Source organism: Aythya fuligula, chromosome 2, assembly GCF_009819795.1.
Source record: "Aythya fuligula isolate bAytFul2 chromosome 2, bAytFul2.pri, whole genome shotgun sequence".
NCBI classification, from domain to species: domain Eukaryota; kingdom Metazoa; phylum Chordata; class Aves; order Anseriformes; family Anatidae; genus Aythya; species Aythya fuligula.
In genome coordinates, this window is record NC_045560.1 from 31,355,546 (window position 1) to 31,376,464 (window position 20,919).

The 20,919-nt window shown below is 41.0% G+C and overlaps 1 protein-coding gene across 1 annotated transcript; it reads left to right on the forward strand.

Moving 5' to 3' along the window:
* Positions 1 to 489: 489 nt before the first annotated feature.
* On the forward strand, positions 490 to 19,292 carry TSPAN13 (tetraspanin 13). The gene is made up of 6 exons (XM_032182096.1): positions 490 to 819; positions 12,808 to 12,975; positions 14,259 to 14,339; positions 15,283 to 15,396; positions 15,742 to 15,852; positions 17,058 to 19,292. The coding sequence occupies exons 1-6, from the start codon at positions 757 to 759 to the stop codon at positions 17,130 to 17,132; spliced, it is 612 nt and encodes a 203-aa protein (XP_032037987.1). The 5' UTR covers positions 490 to 756; the 3' UTR covers positions 17,133 to 19,292.
* The last annotated feature ends 1,627 nt before the right edge of the window (positions 19,293 to 20,919 follow it).

Sequence of the window (20,919 nt, forward strand, 5' to 3'; positions counted from 1 at the left end):
CTGTTGCGTTTATTGCACGGCATCGCTCCACAGGGTCTGAAGATGGGGTTTTGGAGGGTACTGGTGAACCGGGACAGTGCTTCAGTCAACTGGAACCAGCAGCAGAAATTTGGGAAGGCTGTTGTGAAATGGTATAGATGGGTTATTTTGTGTGGCTGCCCATGAGGAAAAATATTTACCTCTCATACTAAGGAAGTGTACTGATGTAAGCTTGTAGGAGAAGGCACAGAAAGAACCTGACAATAAAAAAAAGGGAAAAAAAAAAAAAAAAAAGAAATACACAAAGAGCCAGTGAAACTTCACAGTACTCCAAATGCTCCGGAAAAACAACCCCTTGAACGCCTCCTTTTCATTACCCCGGGGGTGAGGCTATCGATCACAGACCAGGGGAAGGGGAAGGCGGCTGCAGGCGGCAGCACAACAAGATGGCCGAGGCGGTGCCGACCCCCCGGTAACGCCCAGCGCCGCCTCTCGCCCCGTACCCCCGCGCCAGGCCCCAGGCACGGCAAGGGGACGCCCCAGGGGAGGCCGGCCGGGGCTGAGCCCCGAGCACCCCCTGCTCCTCAGAGAGCAGCCAGCGCCATCCCCATCCCCTCAGCCCCTCATCTGCATATTGTTACCTTTGCGCCGGGGCCCGGCCAATCAGCGGGCGCCGCTCACCTGCTGGCGGCGGGGCGGGGGCGGTGCGGCCTCCCCGCGGCTCGGCTCGGCTCTCCCGGACCGCACCGCGCCGGCAGCGGTACCGGCACCGGCGCCATGGTGTGCGGGGGCTTCGCCTGCTCCAAGAACTGCCTCTGCGCCCTCAACCTGCTCTACACGGTGCGGGGCGGCGCGGGGCGGGGCGGCGCGGGGCGGGGCGGGGGGCTTCGGGGGACGGGGTTTGGCGGCGAGGGCTGCCCCGCGGGGCTGGGGGAGAGCCCTGCGGTGTGTGTCTGGAGGGTCCCGCTGCCCCCCGGTTGGGCTCCGCTGCCCCCCCGAGAAGGGAGCGGGGGCACGGCAGGAGGGGGACGCCGTGCATTAGGGTGGGTAACTGCCCTCTGGGGGGTCCTGCCCCTGGGCAGGCACCTGCTGTTATTTCGGTGAGTCTGGGGGGCGGTGTTCAACAGCCAGCAGTAACGTTGGTGGTTGGGGTGTGGGTGCTTTTTTTCTTTTTTTCTCCTCCTTTTCCATGCTCTCACGAGGCAGCGCGGGGAGCAGGGCTGCGTGTAATGGCTGCCCCCGGCTGCGTGTGCCCAGGGAGTGAGCGGGTCTGATGGGGTTCAGCCACCAAACCCTTCCCGTCGCCAGCGGTTTGTCAGGTGTGGCTGTAAGCTCCTTGGAGGGGTGTGAGTGGGTGTAGGGGTGCTTCTCGCTGTGGTGGGAACACCGGGTGGTCCTAGGAAGTCGCACGGGGTCCCTGCGGCACTGTGCCTTGCCCACGTTCGCCCCGGCTAACAGAGCAGGCAGGCATCGTCTGCTTTGGCATCTGTAGTCTCAGGTAACCTTTGTGTAGTAGACCACGGTGAAGGTAACTTGGAGTGCTCCACCCTGATTTCTCTTTAAGTAAACCAAGATGTAAAGCAAGATTTTATTTTTTTAATTGTTACTTCTTGTACGACAGGTGAGAAAAATGTAGGTCTTTCTAATGTAATATATGTGCACAAATCTCAATCTGTGTGCGTTTTTCCTGAAATCTCATTGCGTATTCTGACAGGCAGATACTAACCAGATCTATGGGGTCCGGTAGGACTTGTGAGCATATTTAGCCTTAAAGGGGTGGGTTGATCTCTCAGACCTCCGTGGTACCGTTTGTAACACCTGTGCAATGTACCTGTGCCCTGAATCTTGCTCTGATGTCTCTGAGTAGAATTTACTTTGTGGGTGTCACTTGGTATTCATCTGTGTCACCTGTGCAGAGCATATGCTTTTGCTGAGAGGAAGGAATGACTTTAAATTACAGTAACTGGGATATCCACCTGTTACTGCTTGTGTTGCCGATTAATGATTGGTAAGAGAGGAGATGGCCTGCTCTCAGTTCTCCAAACTGGAAAAGCACATGGAAGACCAACAGAGAACGAGCTTCACCTTTTTAAGCAACAGTAATTCACAGCAAGGATTGGTGAGAGGAGTAGTGAGGAGAGATAACAAGCTCTGTTAGGTAACACTTCTTGAACATTCAGCTACATCAATGTGTCTGTATCACGTGCTTGGGGGAGTTATAGTTTGTATTAAGCTTTTTTTTTTTTTTTTTTTTTTTTTAAGCACTTCTAGAATATCTTGAATTTCAAAACAGCAAAGTAGGATATTGGGGCTTGCTGTCTTGTTTTACTCTTATTTTCTTGTATACCAAGAAAAATACATATCCTGGCAGTAATAAATCAGTTACTGGCTTAAGGTAAGAAACCAGAAACTGCCTAACCTAATTGCTTGCTTACCATTCTTTTCAGGTGATATTTGCTGATGCGTTTTGGTTTTTCTCTGGACTGAGTTAATGTCCTTAGGCACAGATTCTATTTTAATTTTTTTTTTCTGTGAGTAATTCTGGCATCTGAGTCTTGCTGACTTCAGTATGGTTCCTTGCAGGTATAGGAAGAGTAGAGAAAAATAATTGAAACTGTTGGTTTAGTATGTATAAAATGAAGTGCATTGCTAGAATAAGGTTTTACATGGAAGAACTGTCTGCCTACAATAATTTTTAGAGTTCTAGCTTTGGATATCTGACCAATTTTGTTTTAGTCAATCATATTTATGTTTTCCTGTGAATGTCAGACCAATATAAACTGTTTAAAAGGGCTGTCCGTGGAGTTCAGCTAGATTCAAGGATGCATTGTAACTACAGGTTTCTAATCTTCCAGGTATGAGAGAACCCTAGTTGCTTGCCTCACCGGTATTTGCTCATTTTAATCAGACAAGGATTTCCTTAGGTAGACAGTGTTCCTTTCAAGGAAGTCTTGAGTAATTCTGTTGAAGGGTGAACAGTTGATATCTTATTTCAGATCAGATTCCCCAGAAAGGAAAGGGAAATTCCCAAGTCCTGGCTAGTGATGAAAGATTGAAGTGGTGGGTGGGACGCAGCATTAAATGTATTTAAATTAAAAAAAAATACAGTTCATTTGGATGGTATTTGCTGTTTTTATCACCTGAGCAGCTTAGTTATTCCTGCAGCACCAAACATTAACTGTTTGTTTTCAGTATGTAAATATCTTGCCTTTGTTTTTAAGAGCAGGCTTTCAGTTTTTCTTACACCTAGAGTGGCTGTTTGATTTTAAGGTAAAACATTATCATTAAAAGTAAGTATTTTCTTTAGTACCACAGGGCTCATGCCATGAGAGCATCCATGTTTCCTCATAACACTAGAAAGCACCTTATCAAAATCATCTACTTCTTATAGTACTTTGCTCTCTGAACTTGTTTCTAGACTGCCTGTTCAGTGCCCTCCCTGTTCTTTGCATCACTATTGAAAGTATTGTACTTGAAAGTTTGTGTGTTTTTTTTTTCTTTACCTATTGCTGTCTGTTCTCTGGGTGCAATGATTACTGTAAGTAATTACTACATTTGTTCTGTCTGCCACCTTTGCAAAATTGCCTTCCCTGTGTTATGTAAATATATGCAAAGATGAGGACAGAAAACCCCAGATTTGGGCAGCAAGTGTTTGGCATGGTGGGGCTTGTAATAGTGCTCGTGGAAGTTGCACATTTCCCAGTGCAGAGGGGAGAGCACCTTGCATCCCCCAGGAAGTGTGCAGGCTCCATCTCTTCTCACTCTGGATAGAGAGAGCTGGTGTCAGAGGCAGGGTAAACATTTGGATTTTCCTAGGGAAAGGGAATGCAGCTGTCGCTTGTGCTTTCTGGTAATTTCCTGCCTGCTGAAGTGGTTATGCAGACACAGGTACTAGCAGGCAGTAATCAGAGAAACCCAATTCCTGTCCTACAAAGCAATTTCTTTCACAGTGGTAGAGGAACCTGTGATCTCTGAGCTCAGTTCCCTTTTGGTTCAACGAAGTTTTTCTGCCCTGAGAAGCAAGCAGCAAATAGCTTGCTGTGTCTGACGCTCTCCGGTCTGTGTACAAGCGTGCAGGTCAAGTTTGCTGCAGCACCTGCCTGTGCATCGGGCTGCTCTAACTCACTGTCCTAACTGGGTGCTCAGCAGACGGGGCAGGCTGCCTTGGAGTGGTTCCTTCTTTCCCAAGGACAGTGTGAAGGCAGCAGGATGAGCTGTGCTGTTTTTGTGTGTAAGTCCAACAGTGGTACAGAAGCTCCCGACTATGTGGCAAGGAAGGTCAATGTTGGTCATGTTAATTTAGTCTGTTTGTTTTCATTGGCTTTTCTGGAAGGCTTCTGTGCTCACACTTGAGAATACCAAAGAGTATCTACACTGAAATATATTTTAAAACTTGTCAGTCCTTGGGCATGCGGTCAGATTTGCTGTGTGTCAGTTTGTAGCCAAATTGTGGGTCTCTAGATCAGATATGAGTGTTTAAGTGTTTTTTTTTTTTTTAATTATTTATTTAGAAACAACTTGTGCAGAGTGTGTAGTTGCAGTTGGAAGGCCTAGGAAGGCCAGACCACCATGCTTAATAAAAGAACTGGAGAATGATAGGGTGCAGAAGGAGGAGGTCGTATGGAGTATGGTATGTTTTGTTTTCTGATGTGTTCAACCATTCTGACAGTGGAGGTGGACACTTTAAAACCAGTATCATTTAGAGATGTCCTTTGAATGCCCTGAAGTAGTCTTGGAGCTCAAATCATTATTTTCTACTGACGTTTTCAGGTTGAGGGTGAAATATTTGTGGAAGAAGATCATTTATGAAATATGTGTGGAAGGATCACTGGGCTTCCTGAAAACATTTTCCATTTATAAAAAAAAAAAAAAAAAGGGGGGGTGGGGGAGGGAGGGGGCAAGCAAAAGTAAGCATTTTAAAAGACAGCTGCTCCCATTATACAGCAGAAAGCTTGCATTTCCCAAAACCATGGAGTACAAAACAAGGGTTAAATCTCACTGTTGGTTCAACCTTACAGAAGCTTGTGACATGGTCAGCAACAATTTGTTCCTAATTACTGGCCAACAACACAAAGAACTCTGAACTGGGCCATCAAACCCAAGGAGCTGGCTTCTGTGATAAGAGACAGGAATGCTGCCTTTCACATAAATTGCTCACTCCACATCATAGCCTTTCAAGGCTGTTCAGTAACGAGACCACTGATAGTTCCTCATGTAAATAGAATATGTATTATAATTGTGAAAGGTTCTGCTTTCTGTTGGAAATCCTCTGGAAGTGCCCAAAGCTTTCCTGCTTAACCTTAACTTTGCTTTCAGTAAAGCTGAAGAAATACTGAGAGGCAAAGTTGCTTATGGGTTGGATAACCTGCAGGCGTGATAAAAATCAATTTCACTTAGTCGTGGCTTGCTAAAGGTGCACCAGCACATACTGCCTTTTATATTAACACGTTGTTTTTAGATGAAGTGTGGGGAACCAGAAAAATTGTCTTGTAGATTCTCTGTGGATGTGAAGAAATGATTGACCGAGTTGAAGGGGAGAGTGGTAGAAATCTTTGACATCAAAATACCACTACACAATATAATACACAATATACCACTTCAGGTTTAGATTTTAAAGCCCCCTTAAAAGAAGTGTTATGATTATGAATTGTGTAGAGAGAGAGAGGGGTCAGGGAGGATGCGTTTCATCATGTGTGCAATCTCTCTGATTTCAGTTCCTCTTCCTTATCCAGTCTGACAGCTCTTCTGTAAATATTTTCTTTGCTGATAGTGGTGCGAAGGCTTTATAGTCTCTTAATGCAGGAATGGCGAGGCCATATTTCTTGAAATTTAACTTCTGAAATGTAGTTTTTATTAACTCTGTTTTGGTCTGAGGCTACAAAGAAGCACTGAGAACGCTAATTTCTGTGTCTGACTTGCTTCCTAGCAAGCAGTTGAAGCTAGTTGAAATGCTGAAAAGTTGCTAGCCAGTGAAAATAGCAGATTTGCTTATGGCATGCCATTGAGGGAAGGAGGAACTGGTCTGGGCATTTGAATTGTTTGTCAGTAGTGGTGTCTAGTGAAATAATTTCTCGGTGTCTTGGTTTCTTTTTGTAACATAGAAGTTAAGCTTGTGTATAAATACATGGGGTAAGTGTGAAGGGAAATGCATTTATCTGGTGCAGTGGTGGTGCAAATGAGCAACCTTGTGCACAGGAAAACTTGGATTTAAAGACTAGTGAATTAAGAATTTGTTTTCCTTTTTGCTTTTAGATGAGTTAAAGGAGTAATTTATGCAGTATTAAAGGAGAAGAAAACCAGACAGGTACTATAAAGGCTAATGCTTTATTCGTGTTAACAATAAGTTAACTGGAGGATGGGACAAGCAAACTTGTGATGACTTCAGCTTCTGTCACAAAGAAATTCTACTTTGTCTATAAATTGTTTTTTTGAAGCATCTCTGAAATCGAAGTGTGTGTGTGTAATGGACAAACATTTATATGTGTATTTTTAGACACATATAATGGAAGATGCTTCAAGTGGAGTCTGATTCATTCCACTGATCTTGAACATACCATCCCTAAAATCTTTCTAAAAGAGATGCTGATATGGGAGTAACATTTTCTCTAATGGCAAGATGCTTGATTTTCTTACTTTTTTTTCAGACTCTGTAGAAAAAGTACTTGACCTCATAGTGAAATCTACTGTTCTTCTCTTGGGACTTGTGTTGCCTGTAGGTTTGTTCCAGGAAAACATTTAATTTCAAATCTGTGAGTTTATATATTGGGTTATGCTAAGCCTGTGTATGTGTTTTTAGAAAAGGTTGCTGGAGTTTGTATTGGTGAAGGTAGTAAACAAGGGTGTATTGGGTTTACATGGCAAGGGCTTGGCAGCAAGGGGACTGCAGGGCTGGCCTCTGTGAGCAGAGCCCAGCAGCTGCCCCATGTCAGGTCAGGGCCAGCTCCAGCTGGATCCAAAGGGACCTGCCGCAGGCAAGAGCTGAGCCAGGGAGCGATGCTGGGTGGGCCTCTGGGAGAGCAGAGTTAAGGAAGGGGGGGCTGTGCAACAGCAGCTGAGAGAGCGAGGAGTGAGAAGCAGCCCTGCGGCCCCCAAGGTCAGTGCAGCAGGAGGTGCTCCAGGCACACAGCAGTAGTTCCCCTGCAGCCTGTGGAGAGGTCCCTGGTGGAGCAGGCTGTCCCCCTGCAGCCCATGGGTCCCACATGGATCAGGTCTCCACCCTGCAGCCCATGGAGGAGCCCCCAGTGGAGCAGGTGGATGTGGCCTGGAGGAGGCTGTGGCCCATGGAGAGCCCCTGCAGGAGCAGGCCCCGGGCCAGAGCTGCAGCCTGTGGAGAGGAGCCCACAAAGGAGCAGGAGGTCTGGGGGGAGCTGCCACCCACCCGTGGGGGACCCATGCTGGAGCACTTTGCTCCTGATGGATGGACCCTGTGGTACGGAGCCATGTGGGAGCAGTTCTTGAAGAGCTGCTGCCTGTGGGCAGCCCCCGCAGGAGCAGTTTGGGAAGGATGGCATCCTGTGGGAGGGACCCCAGGGGGAGCAGGGGCTGAGAGTGACTGTGAAGGAGTGGTGGAGATGAAGCATCAGGGACTGACCGCAGCCCCCGTTCTGTTGGTGGAAGGACGTAGGAGACAGTGGATGGGGGAGAAGGTATTTTTAGGTTTCTTACTGCTCTAGCTTGATAGCAGTAGGCAATAAATTACATTAATCTCCCCATGCTGAGTCTGTTTTGCCCATGACGGTAATTATTGAGTGATCTCTCTGTCCTTACCACATTGTATTTTCTCCCCATTTCCCTTTGGGGAAGGGGATTGAGAGAGTAGTTGTGGTGGAGCTCAGCTGCCTGGCAGGGTAAAGCCACCACAGAGAGTCTTAAATTTGGAATACTGGCTGTTGTTTCCCCATATTCATATACTTCCTGGGGCTCTGTCTTGCTTTTCTGGTTTGTGGATAGTATGTGCTTGTAGTATCTTTCTGTGAGACAACTTGCTCTAGTTTGAGGCTGTAATAAATTCTTTTGCTCTTAAGTGAATGGGACCTTTTAAATCACTGTGTAAGTACTTCTGAAGAACCATTTGTAGCTCTTTTATTGAGAACTACTTGTAAGAAGGTGTTTTGCTGTTGCATGGCTTAGGAGATTGTAGTATTTAATGAACCAGGTGGTTCAGCAGAGTCCTTGGTTAGTGTTAAACCTGTCCCCCATCCTTCTCATAAAACTTGGATTTTTGGTGTGGGGAGTAGTAAAATTTCCATGGTAGATCTGCTGGCAGTGGTGTTTGGAGGGGACTTCAGGGCCCACTTGTCTGGGCTTCTGCTCTGAGCAGGATTATGAGCAACACTAGGTTGCCAGCTGTGGCTTTGTCTACTTCAGTCTTGAACACCTCAGAGAACAGAGATTTCATCATCTTTTTGAGTGTAGCACCAAACCACCTTGCAGATGTTTTATTTTTTTTGATGTCCAGAACCTTCCAAGCCATTGCTTGTGGCTGTCACCCTTGTTTTGTTGCCTGGCAGTACTGAGAAGTGTTTGCCTCCATTGTTTTCATAACACTCCTTCATTTTCAGCTACTATTAGATTATTACTGACTAAGCAAACCTAGCTCCATCACCTGATTCTCAAACATCGTCTTCAAATCTCCAGGCCATTCGGAGACCCTTTCCAGCTTCTCATATTTCTTCTTGACTTGGGAGGTTTGAAATAGGACACAGTACTTCAGCTTGCAGCTTCTCCAGCATTGAGTTTCCTTTGATCGTCCTCCTCTTGGCTTTCCCTTCACAGTGAGAGCAGACTTTGGCTCATATTCCACTTGGCAACCTGTGTGATCCCCAGGTCTATCTCAGAAGGCTGTTGTTCAGCCAGTCTGTTCCCAGGCTGCAATGACATAACCCAGGTGCACAATTCTGCACTTTAGGAGTGAGCCAATAAAAACCTCACAAAGTTCATCAAGGTCTGAGTTGAACCTCTAGTATTTGGAGAGTCAGTCCCTCTTTCTTGTTTAGTATCATCCATGGATGTTTGAAGGATTTGTTCTATTCCATCACCTAGGCTGTTGTTGAAGATGCTGAGTGATGTTGGCCCCTCTATCAACCCCCTTACCAGCTACCAGCAGGATGCAGAGCCATCCATTACTACTGTTTAAGCTCAAACTGTTTAAGCTCCAGCCAGGTTTCATTCAATCTAACAGTCCATTTTTCCAACCCAAGTTTTTTCAGCTTATTAATGAACTGTGGGAAAACAGATCTGTCCTATTCACTAGAAACTGGGCTGTGGTTTGCTATGTTTTTGGTAGTAAATATTTGAAGCACCAGTAAGTAAGGCTAGCTTTACATAGTGTAAAATTTATGTAGAGAAAATAGTTTCACTTCTACTTCAGTCTTCCAAAGATGACGTTATTTTCTTGGGGGGGGTTGCTGCTGTGAAATGTTGAGTCAGTAAAATTAAACATGACATTTGGAAGATCTGTACAATCCTTTTGTCTTTATTTAGCAAAAATAGATGAGTTTTTAAATAAATAAAGTTGGTACCTCTAGAATGTACATACTGTTCATTTAAAAGTAGTTAGGGGCACTGATTTTTTTTTTTTGAACCATGATTAATTTCAAAGTCACAGTAGGTTCACTTTTCGAAATATTACGTCTAAGTTCTTTGTTTCAAAACACCTGAATATACAGTGTTGAGTAGCAGCTAAACAGTTGTTTAACCTAAGAATCTTGCTTTGTTTTACAGAACTGTAAAAACTTCCCAAAACAGCTTAAGTTATTTTTCCTGTTTGTAGTAGTATGTGTTTACTTTAGTTTTTCACCTTATGATGCTATAAAACTGCATATATCTCTGCCTTTATTGCTTAATGGAATGAACAATAACAGGGAAAAATGCCTTTATTCTTTGGAGGGAGAGGACAAAAGAGTTGAAAAGCTTAGTTTACTAGACAGGGAGTTCGTTTCTTGGAGACCTACATCTGAGCAATTGGTTACGTCTACAGTCTGGATCTGTAGCTGCTGAATTCCATGTCTGACGCTTCCTGACAGCCACCTGTCGACCTGGTAATAAGAAGCCAGAGGGGATGATTCCCAGTGTCGAACCACAACTGAAAAAAAAAGGAATAAAAAAAAATTCATCTTTCAACATGCAGAAGAGACACAAGCTTAATCCTAAGTCCGTTTTGAAAATGGTTTGTAAGCCTTCAGTTTGCGTTCAGTTTTGAAATACACGGTCAATTTTCCACACTTTCAAGTGGCTGAAATTGGAGGAGTCTGGAGTGGCTTTGATCCCAATCTGGCTGATACTGGATGAAGCATTCTCACATCACTTGCCAACCGGAACCCAGTAATATAGACCTGTGATCATAAGGAACTTCCAGATGTTTTGAAGAATTAGGCAGTGGTCAGCTTCATAAATGAAGAGAAAACTTATCTCTTTTTTTTTTTTTTTTTTGTCAAAGCTGGCCACCAGACTATTGAACATTTGAGGTTGAACAACAGGTTTAAGAGTCTAGAAGAGTATTTTTTTTCCTTTTTACTGTCTGCTGAAAATCATAGCAGTTCTGGATTTATGTGTCTGTTTCTACCACAAATGTTTTTTGGGCCAGAAGGTCATGGTAATAATTTCTGGTGTCATACATATTTGTGTAATGTACATATCCTTGGAGCAGTGGAAGCTGAGGCAATTAACAGCAGCAAGAAGTAAGGCGTACTCTGCAGCTCACATGCCACACATCTAAGAATGTTTTAAGCATAGATTTTGTTTAGATCTCCTGTTTTTTGATTTTGATCCTTTTAAGAATAAGGTGATTTAATAAACCTGTTTTAGAATTTTTAAGAAATAACTGAGCAAAGATATGGACATTTCTGACGCTAATGTAGTAAAATGAATCTTTCCTGTGGTACAAAGCAATGAAATAAAGTGAATGGGCATAGATCAGAACAGGAGGATCTTGCACTTAACTCTCTGATAGCGAGGCTAATTTTTAACCAGCAGTTTTAGGAAATTTATAGCCTTATGCAGCATACATTCAGAAGATCTGTCTGTGGCAGAGCCAAGGCGCTTTTGTTGTTTTCTTATTTTTCTCTTCCCTGTAATTTAGATTCTTGACATCTTGGCCCAGTGTTTTGATTTTCACTAAACATGATGATTAAGGTTTTTCATTTAAGAGAAACAAATATGTGAATTAATCCTGAAACTCTACTGGTATTGAACAATTTCTAACACTGTTATACTGCTCTTCTGTCTCTTCATGTTGTGAACGGAAGGTGTAGGGATGGCAAATACCCTCCTTTTCTTCTTGCAGACTGATTAAATTTCTCCTGAGGATTAGTGGCTTTTCATAAGAACTTTTTTGAGATGTGTTTCTGTCTGAACGCAAGCTGGGGGAAACTCCCACTGTGTTTTGATCTTGCTGAGCATCAAACTTGTGATCAAGAAAGCTCACAAGCTTTCTCGATGTTCTTTTAGATTTCCTTCTCTCAAAAGCAGCATTATATCAACCAGTCTTCTAAAAGATACTTTAGTTGAAAAAATATGCTCTCACAGAATCACGTTTAGCATTAAAACCAATAAAAATGCCCTGCTTTAGGGTAAATATACTGAAATGATGGTTAAACTGGAAATTTACTCTTTTTTTTTTTTTAAATCCCTCTGGTAAGTAGTAAAATGTCATGATAATCTTGTTCATCAGTTTTTGTTCAAACAAGTGTAAGTGCTGCTCTATATTTGTTGTTGAATAAAGCCATGCAGTTGGACTAGACAGAGTGCTTACTACTTTTTATAATAATACAGCTTCTGGGTATTTTTGGTGAGTTCAGGCTTTGGGAAAGTTGAAATTTGCATGTCAAATTGATGTTATTTAATGGAGAATGTAATAGGCGATATGTTATGCATAGGTCTAACCGTTTCAAATGAGTGTTAGGCATCTTGTGTCAAGGACATCTGCGTTGCTTTGTCTGCTGCTTCCCTCCTGTTGTAACTCATTGCAGATTTCTCTGCAGCTTTTCATGTTGGAAATTTTTTTGTTGTTTTTTTTTTTTTTTTCCTATGTTTTTGGCCTGGAAACAGGAAAGGCTGGAGCTTCCTGCCCACATAAACAATAAATTCTAGCTAACTAACTGGGACAGATTCTGCTTGCTTTCCCCGAATACCATCTTTAAAAGGAAGTAAACAGCATAAGAGTGCTTTGGGTATTGAAGTAGGATTGACCTCATAGGAGAGCTAATTTCCTGATGAATCACATAGCAGAGACAGGACCCCTTAATTGTTGCACTATATGCAGTCCTTGAGATACAGATCTAAAAGGTATTTTTGTGTGACCTTTTTAACTGCTGTTTTATATCATGTACTACACAAAATCTTCTGTAACGAATTAATACAAGTATTTTTGATTACGGTAAGTTTTGGCAAAGTACGTTTTTTTTATACGTTCAGAGCTGTGGAGCTATACTCCATAAATATGCAGAGTTGCAGAAAACATCGGGAAGTTTCATTCTACCATTCTGTACTTTAAAGATGATGATTTTTATCTTATTTTGTCAATTATGTTATAATCCACACAAATTCACTGTTTCTAGTCAGTTACAGATAGCCTACAAGTCAAGCCATGTTGCATGAGCTACCACAGTTCCTCTGTAACAGTGTTGAGGAGTATCTGTGCCTTAAAACATCTGGTAAAGTCATTTCCAGGATGAAGTGGAAAATTAGTTCGTTTAGCATTGTGCTGCTTCTCTTTGAACTGGAAAGAATTGTACATTTCTGGTAACAACCTTAACGTAAGGAATGTAGCTGTGTGTTGGTTGAGCCTCTTTTAACATGCAGACTAACTCTGTTTTCTCTTCCCTCCAGCTGGTAAGCTTGCTGCTGATTGGAATTGCAGCATGGGGAATCGGTTTTGGCCTCATCTCTAGTTTCAGAGTTGTCGGAGTGGCAATTGCAGTAGGCATCTTCCTCTTCCTCATTGCCCTTGTTGGATTGATTGGTGCGGTGAAACATCATCAAGTATTGCTGTTCTTTGTATCCTTCTGATGTGTTAGTACATGAATCATAACTTGGTTCAAGCCATGTCAACAACCTGCTCTGTGGGCTGACACCTTGTGGAAGGTGCTTCAAAAACAGAACAAAGCTGTGAATTTCTGGCTTGGTTGGGTGCAGTTTAATTTAAACATAATTCCCTGTTTACTTTATTCTAATTTCCTTGTTCTGCCCTTATTTTCACTTTGAAGACAGAACTATTCTATCCTTCTCTTTTTAAAAATTAAAGTATTTCAGCTTTTTGAGAAGATTGAGAAGTGTGCCACTGTGTTACATGTTACAAACCCTTCTCACTGTGCGCTCAACCATCTAGCAAGCTGGAGTGTGTGAACTACTAACGTTTAACAGTGGAGGAAGACAATACTTCCAGACAGTAAACTGGCTGTAGCTGGCAGAGGAAGGCGTTGTTACCCATACATGCTGCCAATAAGCACTTTATTTCATACCTAGTCTTTAAATGTGAACCCAGATTTGAAATAAGCACAGGCCTTTTCAGTGTGCTGTGCTGTCCCTTTATGGGTAAGCAGTCTGTGGTGCTGCCTTGCATAACAAAATTGATCTGTTTGGATGAGAGAAGAGATTAATCAGATAAAATTCTTATATTTCTGGTTGTGGTCTGTGAATAAATAGTGATGTTTGCATCATACACAATTTAATTACATGAGGTAAGGTTTTTGCCTTGGAACATGGCAGCCAAATTGTGAATCCAAAACATGAACAAATAAAACATGATAGTTTTTGGTTTTATACTGTTTTCAGATATATCAGTGCAAAATTGTGTTCCAAAAGCAGCTCTCAGTTTTTATAATCTATCTTAAAGTTACCTTTTTAATTAATTACAGTGTGATGTCATTGAACAAAGCAAAAAATGTGTAGTATCTGGAGAAGTATTTTATTTATTATTGTAAGTGAAGTACCTTGAAATGGCAACCTTAGTCTGTAAAGCTAAAGAAACGAACTACAGAGTTTTTTTTTTTTTTTTTTTCTCAACTTTAATTATTTCTTTGCTCATATTGTCTTCCTAAACAAGAAATACCAAAACCCAAAAATACAAGCTGTGAATACTAATAGCCAAAATGAGATAACATATGGTGATTGAGTTCTGGGGATGTTATTTGTTATCTCTTCCACGTCTAGTTAGAATTTTTCTGTAGTTCTTTTGTTTCAAAAGACCTGTCCTTATCTGATGAAATAAGGCATGCCATTAGTCATTTGTGTTCTATAAACAAAATTAATTTGAGAGTATCTTTAACTACTACTTTCAGTACATGATCATCCTTTTGCTAGTTTTTATTGTCCAGTTTTCTGTCTCCTGTGCCTGTTTGGCACTAAACAAGGAACAGCAGGTAAGAAATGTTTCTTGACTTCTCATTTAATCTATAGCATATTATTATTTTTATTTCATGTGTTTATATGTATGTGTGTGTGCATGTTTATCTATACATCTATATGTAGTCCTGCAAGTGTGTAGTGCATATTTTAAGAAAATCTGGGTTTAAAAATGCCCTGCAGATGTCTTTTTTTATTTTTTAATTGTCTTGATTTTAAGGTTCCCGTCTAGGTTTATGTTCACAGTTGTAACAGTGTGGTATATCATGTGTTCAGCAGTTCCAGATAAGCTGATAAAATCTACAGTAATCATGATGTAAAGGTGATAAATCCACTGAATTGTTCTTGTGTAACTGAAAGGGTTATGACTACATTAGGTACAGGAGTGACTGACCCATAAGTGGAAAAGTAAGACAAGCGTCTGTGGCATGGAGAACAATTCTTACTGCATAAGAAGGAGGCAAGGGTATAGTGATGAAATGACCAGCTTTTACATGTACACATAGTTTGTTTAAAACCTGAGCAATCATGTTTAGATTAGTCGTGTGTTCTATTACTCGTGCTCTTGTTCAGTTTAGGAAAAGGATTGGAGGAAAACAATTTACGACCATAAACGTGCTGCTGCTAAGTGCTGCAATCTCATTTTCAATCCAGACTGTTTGAACATTGAAGTCATTCTTTAATATGTTATTCTGTTAGACTTTGGGATATGAAGGTCTTAGTTGTTAAGGGCTATATAATTGGTGGAGCAAAGCTAGTTAAGAAACGTTATTTCTGTTACTTGGATGTGCCTGCTCAATGAGAAGCTATCACATAAGGTTTCTGTTTGAGCTGTGTTTGGGAAGTCAACCGTTGTTCCTATTATGAAGGAAGCAAAAAGAGAATCACCTACTTTGCCTCACGTTGGTTTCCACTGATATATAAAACAGATTAATTAATGTATTTGCTTGTGTCTTGTAGAGTCAACTTCTAGAGGTGGGATGGAATAACACTAACAGTGCAAGAACAGATATTGAGAGAAATCTCAATTGTTGTGGATTCAGAGTCTTTGATCCGAATGAAACCTGCTCCTCTGTAAGTTTTTTTTTTTTTTTTTTTTTTAAGTGTAAGAAGACCTCAACCTTCTATTGTTGTATTTGTTCAATAATGTATAATTGCTTTCATAGTTGAAGAAAATAATGGTTTTTAACAAATCTGTAAGTTAGTTGTAATGATAATACTAAGGTCCTTATTTAACTTACTGGGAACCTTACAGAGCACTCTTTAAAGGTTCTATTTGTGTACTTGCTTTTTTGGAGTCTTATAGTTCCTAAAGCTTTGTCTGTGGCTCGCAGTCTTCTATAAAGCTAACTGGATACTTTCAATCAGTGAAGCTTCATCAGAAAATGGAATGCAATTCTCCGTTTGTATCTGTTACAGGATTGCTTTAGAAGTCACCAGTGTCAACCATGTGCACCGATAATAGAAGAATATTCTGGAATGGTGCTCAGATTTGTTGGAGGCATAGGACTCTTCTTCAGTTTCACAGAGGTAAGTAGGTTAGAAAACAGTGCTTCCCCCCCCCCCCATAATTGTGACACAAAACAAAGCCTTAAGTTTTAGGGGTTTTATTACAGGAACTCCCCACATGGTCAAACCTAATAAGGTCAAGGCTTTTCACTTTATCAGCTTGTTTAAGTCTGCCAAAAGTAGGGCTTGTCTTTATTCAACACTGGGAGTATTTATGACTTTCTGTTATTTAGACTACTAACTTACTATGTAAGGCATTAAAATGTGGTGCTATAAAGCCTAAATTTTGCAAAAAGTTAGCTGTTCAGGTTTACTGTTATCTAAAAGTAATAAAGATATGCTGTTACTTTTAGCCTATTTCCATGTTCTCCCTGCTCTCTCTGTTCTTCCATGCTCCTTTGTTTGTTTTTGGAGTTTTTTTTTGTGCCTCCAGTAGCGCAGAGACTGTACCATAATAAATGAACTGTATTTTATGCATTATGGTGTGCTTTCTTTTTTTTCTTTTTTTTTTTTTAAAGTCTTTGGCTCTATGCTTTAGTATCCAGATGGTTCATATACTTGCTTTATCAATCAGTGAATAAAAATCGTTGGAGCAGATCTTTCATAATTTCACAGTACGGCATGTTAAAATACTGCTCCTGCTGTGTAGTGCAGTTTTCAGACTGTTTGTAGATATTGCAGCAGCAAGGGATATAGCAACTTAAGTACAATTACTCTGACTTCTGCCCTCAATTTCTGTATTCAAAATGTGAAGGTGTGTGTGTTTTTATGCGGAATTTGAAAATGTAGTGGAATATAACCCTATTCTTAAGCGGTAGCTGATGAAGTGAAACAATTTGGAGGATATTATTTATCATTATCCTAAAAACAGGCTTATGAATATTTATCTTGGGGGGGGGGGGGGGGGAAGGATAGCTCTAGATACTGTGATACTAGGTATCCTCTGATAAATATTTTGCTTAGCACTGTGGATACAGTTTTGGCCTTATTTTCTTCTCCCTATTGCTAGATAAGAATACCTTCTGAGAAGGTGCATTCTTTTTTAAATTAAGGTAGTTGGTGTGGGGTTGTGCAATTTCAGCAAAAGTATAATACCCTACACTCATATACTATAAATTCGTTATCGGGGTTTTATGTTTAAAACAAACTTACTAAAACTGATGGAAGATGAGGGTGGAAACCCTCTCCCTCTGCTTAATAATATCTGCATGTTTTTTTCCTTTCAGATTCTGGGAGTCTGGCTGACCTATAGATACAGGAACCAAAAGGATCCCCGTGCAAACCCTAGTGCTTTTCTTTGATAAGTTTATAAAAGACTGAATCTTCTCTCTGCACCCTCTACTTCAAAATATTAGATCTCCATAGTTTGATACTTCCCAGTAATAAGGATTCTCCATGTACCCAAAAGAAAATTTTTTCCATAAGAAGTTTGTGGTTTTCATCTTTAAATTCCCACTGTTTTTCTTAAATATCTCTATTTTGAAGTAGATCAGAGTATTCAGTAGCTGGGCAGAGTCAGAGTAATTCTGTTACGACTTCAGTAGTTGACATGGTGAACTCTGTTCAGTGAGTTTTGTAGCACTACTGGCTTCTCTGCTGTCCAAAAAAAAAACCCAAAAAACAAAGTATTTTCTGCTGTATTCATTGATTACAAAAACTCATGTAATTTCTCATTAAAATGATAAAAATTACATGGTGGGTGTTTGAAGCTGTATGATTTTTATTAAGATTTACAATGAGTTCTAGTCAACTTCTTTTTATCTTAGTAATGGTCTCTCACTCTCCTGTTCTTATTTTTTAAAAAGGTAAAGATGTTATAATCTGTAGTGCGTGTAAGTGTGTATTGACTGACTACTGTACTCTTCACCCCTTCCGTACCTGGTTTGTTTTGTTTTGTTGGGGGCAGATTTAGAGTTGTTTTGACAATTAAAAAGAAGTACTTTTATGGATATCTTCACTATGAGAACAATGAATGAAGAAAACCATTGATGTAATCTGGAGCTAATTAACCTGAGCCTTTTTTCTTTGACAACTGAATGAAATTTGGTATTTGCACAACATAAGTATTGATAGTGGTCTGTCATCTTGTTTACGTAGGAAACCTGACTTGGTGTTTGGAAAGCTGTATAAATATTTTTACAGATAGTATAAAACTATTGTTGTACTCACTTAGCAGTATATATTCTTCTGTCATCCAACTTCAAGTCTTGATTTGATAAGAAATTGAATAGTGGGGAGGAGGAAAAAAGGAGAAAAAATGAGGGGAAAAAAAAAAGATTAACATTAGAATGGCACATCATTCATGTGCTGAGTGTTGTCTAAGCTAAAGGAGAGCACGGTCCCTGGTCCAATCTCCAACACAAGTGATCCATGAGCTGGAAGATGTAAGCAGCCAGAGGTGTGCGTGTTCCATTTGTTTCTAACCACAATGAATTGCAGACCTATACCTTTTCTTAATTAAACTGCTGCTTCTAGCATGGTGTAGGCAGTTTCTGTAGCCTGAAAGACAGCTTTGCAGGGAGAAAAAGGGAAGTGTATTAAGGTCATCTGCCTTGCACACAGTAGCTGAGCGTGGTGGAAGGGCTGTCACTGAGTGCAAATGAAAGAAGGTTCTCATAGGGGTCGCCCTTTGCTAGGCAGATGCCTTCTCGCTTTTGCAAAGAAGGCACAAACGAGTTGAAATACCTGCTTATCAGAATGCTTTCAGACTTCATGTGCCCAGTGCTTCTCAAGAAGGAATTGTTTCGAGGTTTCAAAGGAAAATGCTGAACCTGAACATGGAGAGGGCTATGAGGAGCTTAGGTCAGCTTGTCTTCAAATGATTCTTCAACATCTGCTAGTAGCGCCATCTCCTGGTGTTGGATCTGTGTATTCCTGCTTCATATGTCTGGAAGTATTGCTTTCTGCTTCAAGCACGTGCTGAACCCATGTACTGAGGGGAATGGGACCTTAAAAGCCTTCAGACTGTTACTGAAGTATAATGTAAATATGCACAGTCTTTTTTTTTTTTTTTTAATTTTCCTCCAAGTGCTTTCCTGTTAAAGGGTACTTACCCTGCCATTCTCAATACGTGTCAAGAGGACAGTGATGATCTCAAAGCTGTCCATAGCAACAGCTAATTTTCCTAGTCTAGATGGGCTTTGTATTCTGTGCATTAATGTCATAAACCAGAGGAAGAGAATTAAGGAGGAGGTTTCTGAATGTTAAAATAATACTATATCATTGCTTCGACCTTGACATTTTTCTTCATTGTATTTAGAGCTTGGTTTGGGGTGGTTCTAGCTTCATGATTATAGTAGGTGATATAGAGTGTGTACATGTGTGTTACTGAAGAAATACTGAAAATGTTACTACTTCAGAAACTGTCATGCCTCAGAACACTTAGTGTGAATTTAAGTGTTCAAAAGACAGATCAGTGGAGCATAAGGTTTGATTAAAGTTTTTCTATTGTATTAATAATACTTTGTCTAAGACTGTTTTTTTGTTTGTTTGCTTTTAAAATAAACTACAAACCTTGAAATTCATATCAAAGATACGGATTCAATTTCAGAATCTGATTCTTAAGAGGGGGCAGTAAAACACATTTAAAAAAAATACCACATATACTATCCGACCTGTAAAATATACCTTAAAATCTGTAGCTGACAAGAGAATAGGAACATACTGATGTTACGAGTTTGCATTGTTATTTTAATTGTAATTATTTAAAGATTTTTTGAAGCGTAATGGAATTGCAGAAACCCCATTCATCCAGTGCACTTCAAGTTACTGTACGTATACATTTCAGAAATGATTTCCCCAGATTTTCAGATAAAACTATAAGAATTTTTAAGTTACTTGACTTGGTGCCTCTTTAAATAATTGGTGTTTAGAGGAGGGAATGAAAAGAGCAGAATTAAGTAGACCATTTCTGTATTCTTGAAAAATAGGCTAAGGTGAAAAGTAAATTACAAAAGTATAGCATTGAGTGGAAAAAAAAAAAGTTTCAAATTAAAAAGTGTGTTTTTTTTTTTTTTTGTTTTTTTGTTTTTTTGGGGGGGGGGAGTACTCAGGCTTAACTAAGAGTACCACTAGACTTGCAAAATATGCCATACTGTAGGTGCACTGTTGAGTCAAGCAGATAAAGATGATTCTGATAACCAGTTCCTACCTTCATCAGTGCTGTCCCTCTTTTCAGTAGTGTAAAAACTTTTTTTTTTTAATTTTATTTTATTGTGTGTGGCAGATAGCTGCTTCTAGAGAAAGTTTCTGCCCAAACTGCCACATTTTCCCCCACTTCAGCTTGGGATGAAAGGGAAAAGGAAAGACCTTTCTGTAGCAAAGAATTTCCTCACCACAACTAAAGGATGCTGCAATAGAAAGGAACATCTTACTGAACTGCTGGAAGAATGCTGAACCACAGAAGGGCTTGGGTGGAATGGGACTTTAAGGATTACCTAGTTCCTCCCCCATGGGCAGGGATGCTACCCACTAGATCAGGTTGCTCAGGTCCTTGTCCAGCCTGGCCTTGAACACCTCCAGGCACGGGGCATCCACAGCTTCTCTGGGCAGCCTGTGCCAGTGCCTCATCATGCTCTCAGTGAAGAATTTCCTCCTAACCTAAATCTCCCGTCTTTTAGTTTAAGGCCATTTCTTCTACCCTATCGTTATCTGCCCAGGTAAAAAGTTGCTCTCCTTTTTTATAAGCCGCTTTTAAGTATTGAAAGGCTGCAATGAGGTGTCCCCGAAGCCTGAACATCCCCAGCTCTCTCTTCCTGTTTTCACAGGAGAGGTGCTCCAGCCCTCTGAGCATCTTTGGGCCTCACAAAGGCAGAGCAGAGGGGCATAATCACCTCCCTCACCCTGCTGGCCACCCCTCTGTTGATGCAGCTCAGGACGCTGTTGGTCTTCTGGGCTGCAAGCACACACTGCTGGCTATTGTTGAGCTTTTTGTCCACCGGAACCCCCAAGTCCTCTGCAGGTGTTCAGCTCCAGCGTGTCTTTTAGTTCTGACTTTTGTTGTCCATTTTGGGCAATCACAAGCCACAAAATCAGGAAACCGGCCATATACTCACTACAATATAATTTCTATTAATGATCTCAAGGCTT

Bases quoted from the DNA above. Each gene is read 5' to 3' on its own strand.
- TSPAN13 (XM_032182096.1), top strand. From the start codon at position 757: ATGGTGTGCGGGGGCTTCGCCTGCTCCAAGAACTGCCTCTGCGCCCTC. The intron at 14,340-15,282 runs GTAAGAAATGTT...TGTGTCTTGTAG, and splicing joins CACTAAACAAGGAACAGCAG to AGTCAACTTCTAGAGGTGGG. The intron at 15,397-15,741 runs GTAAGTTTTTTT...TATCTGTTACAG, and splicing joins CGAATGAAACCTGCTCCTCT to GATTGCTTTAGAAGTCACCA.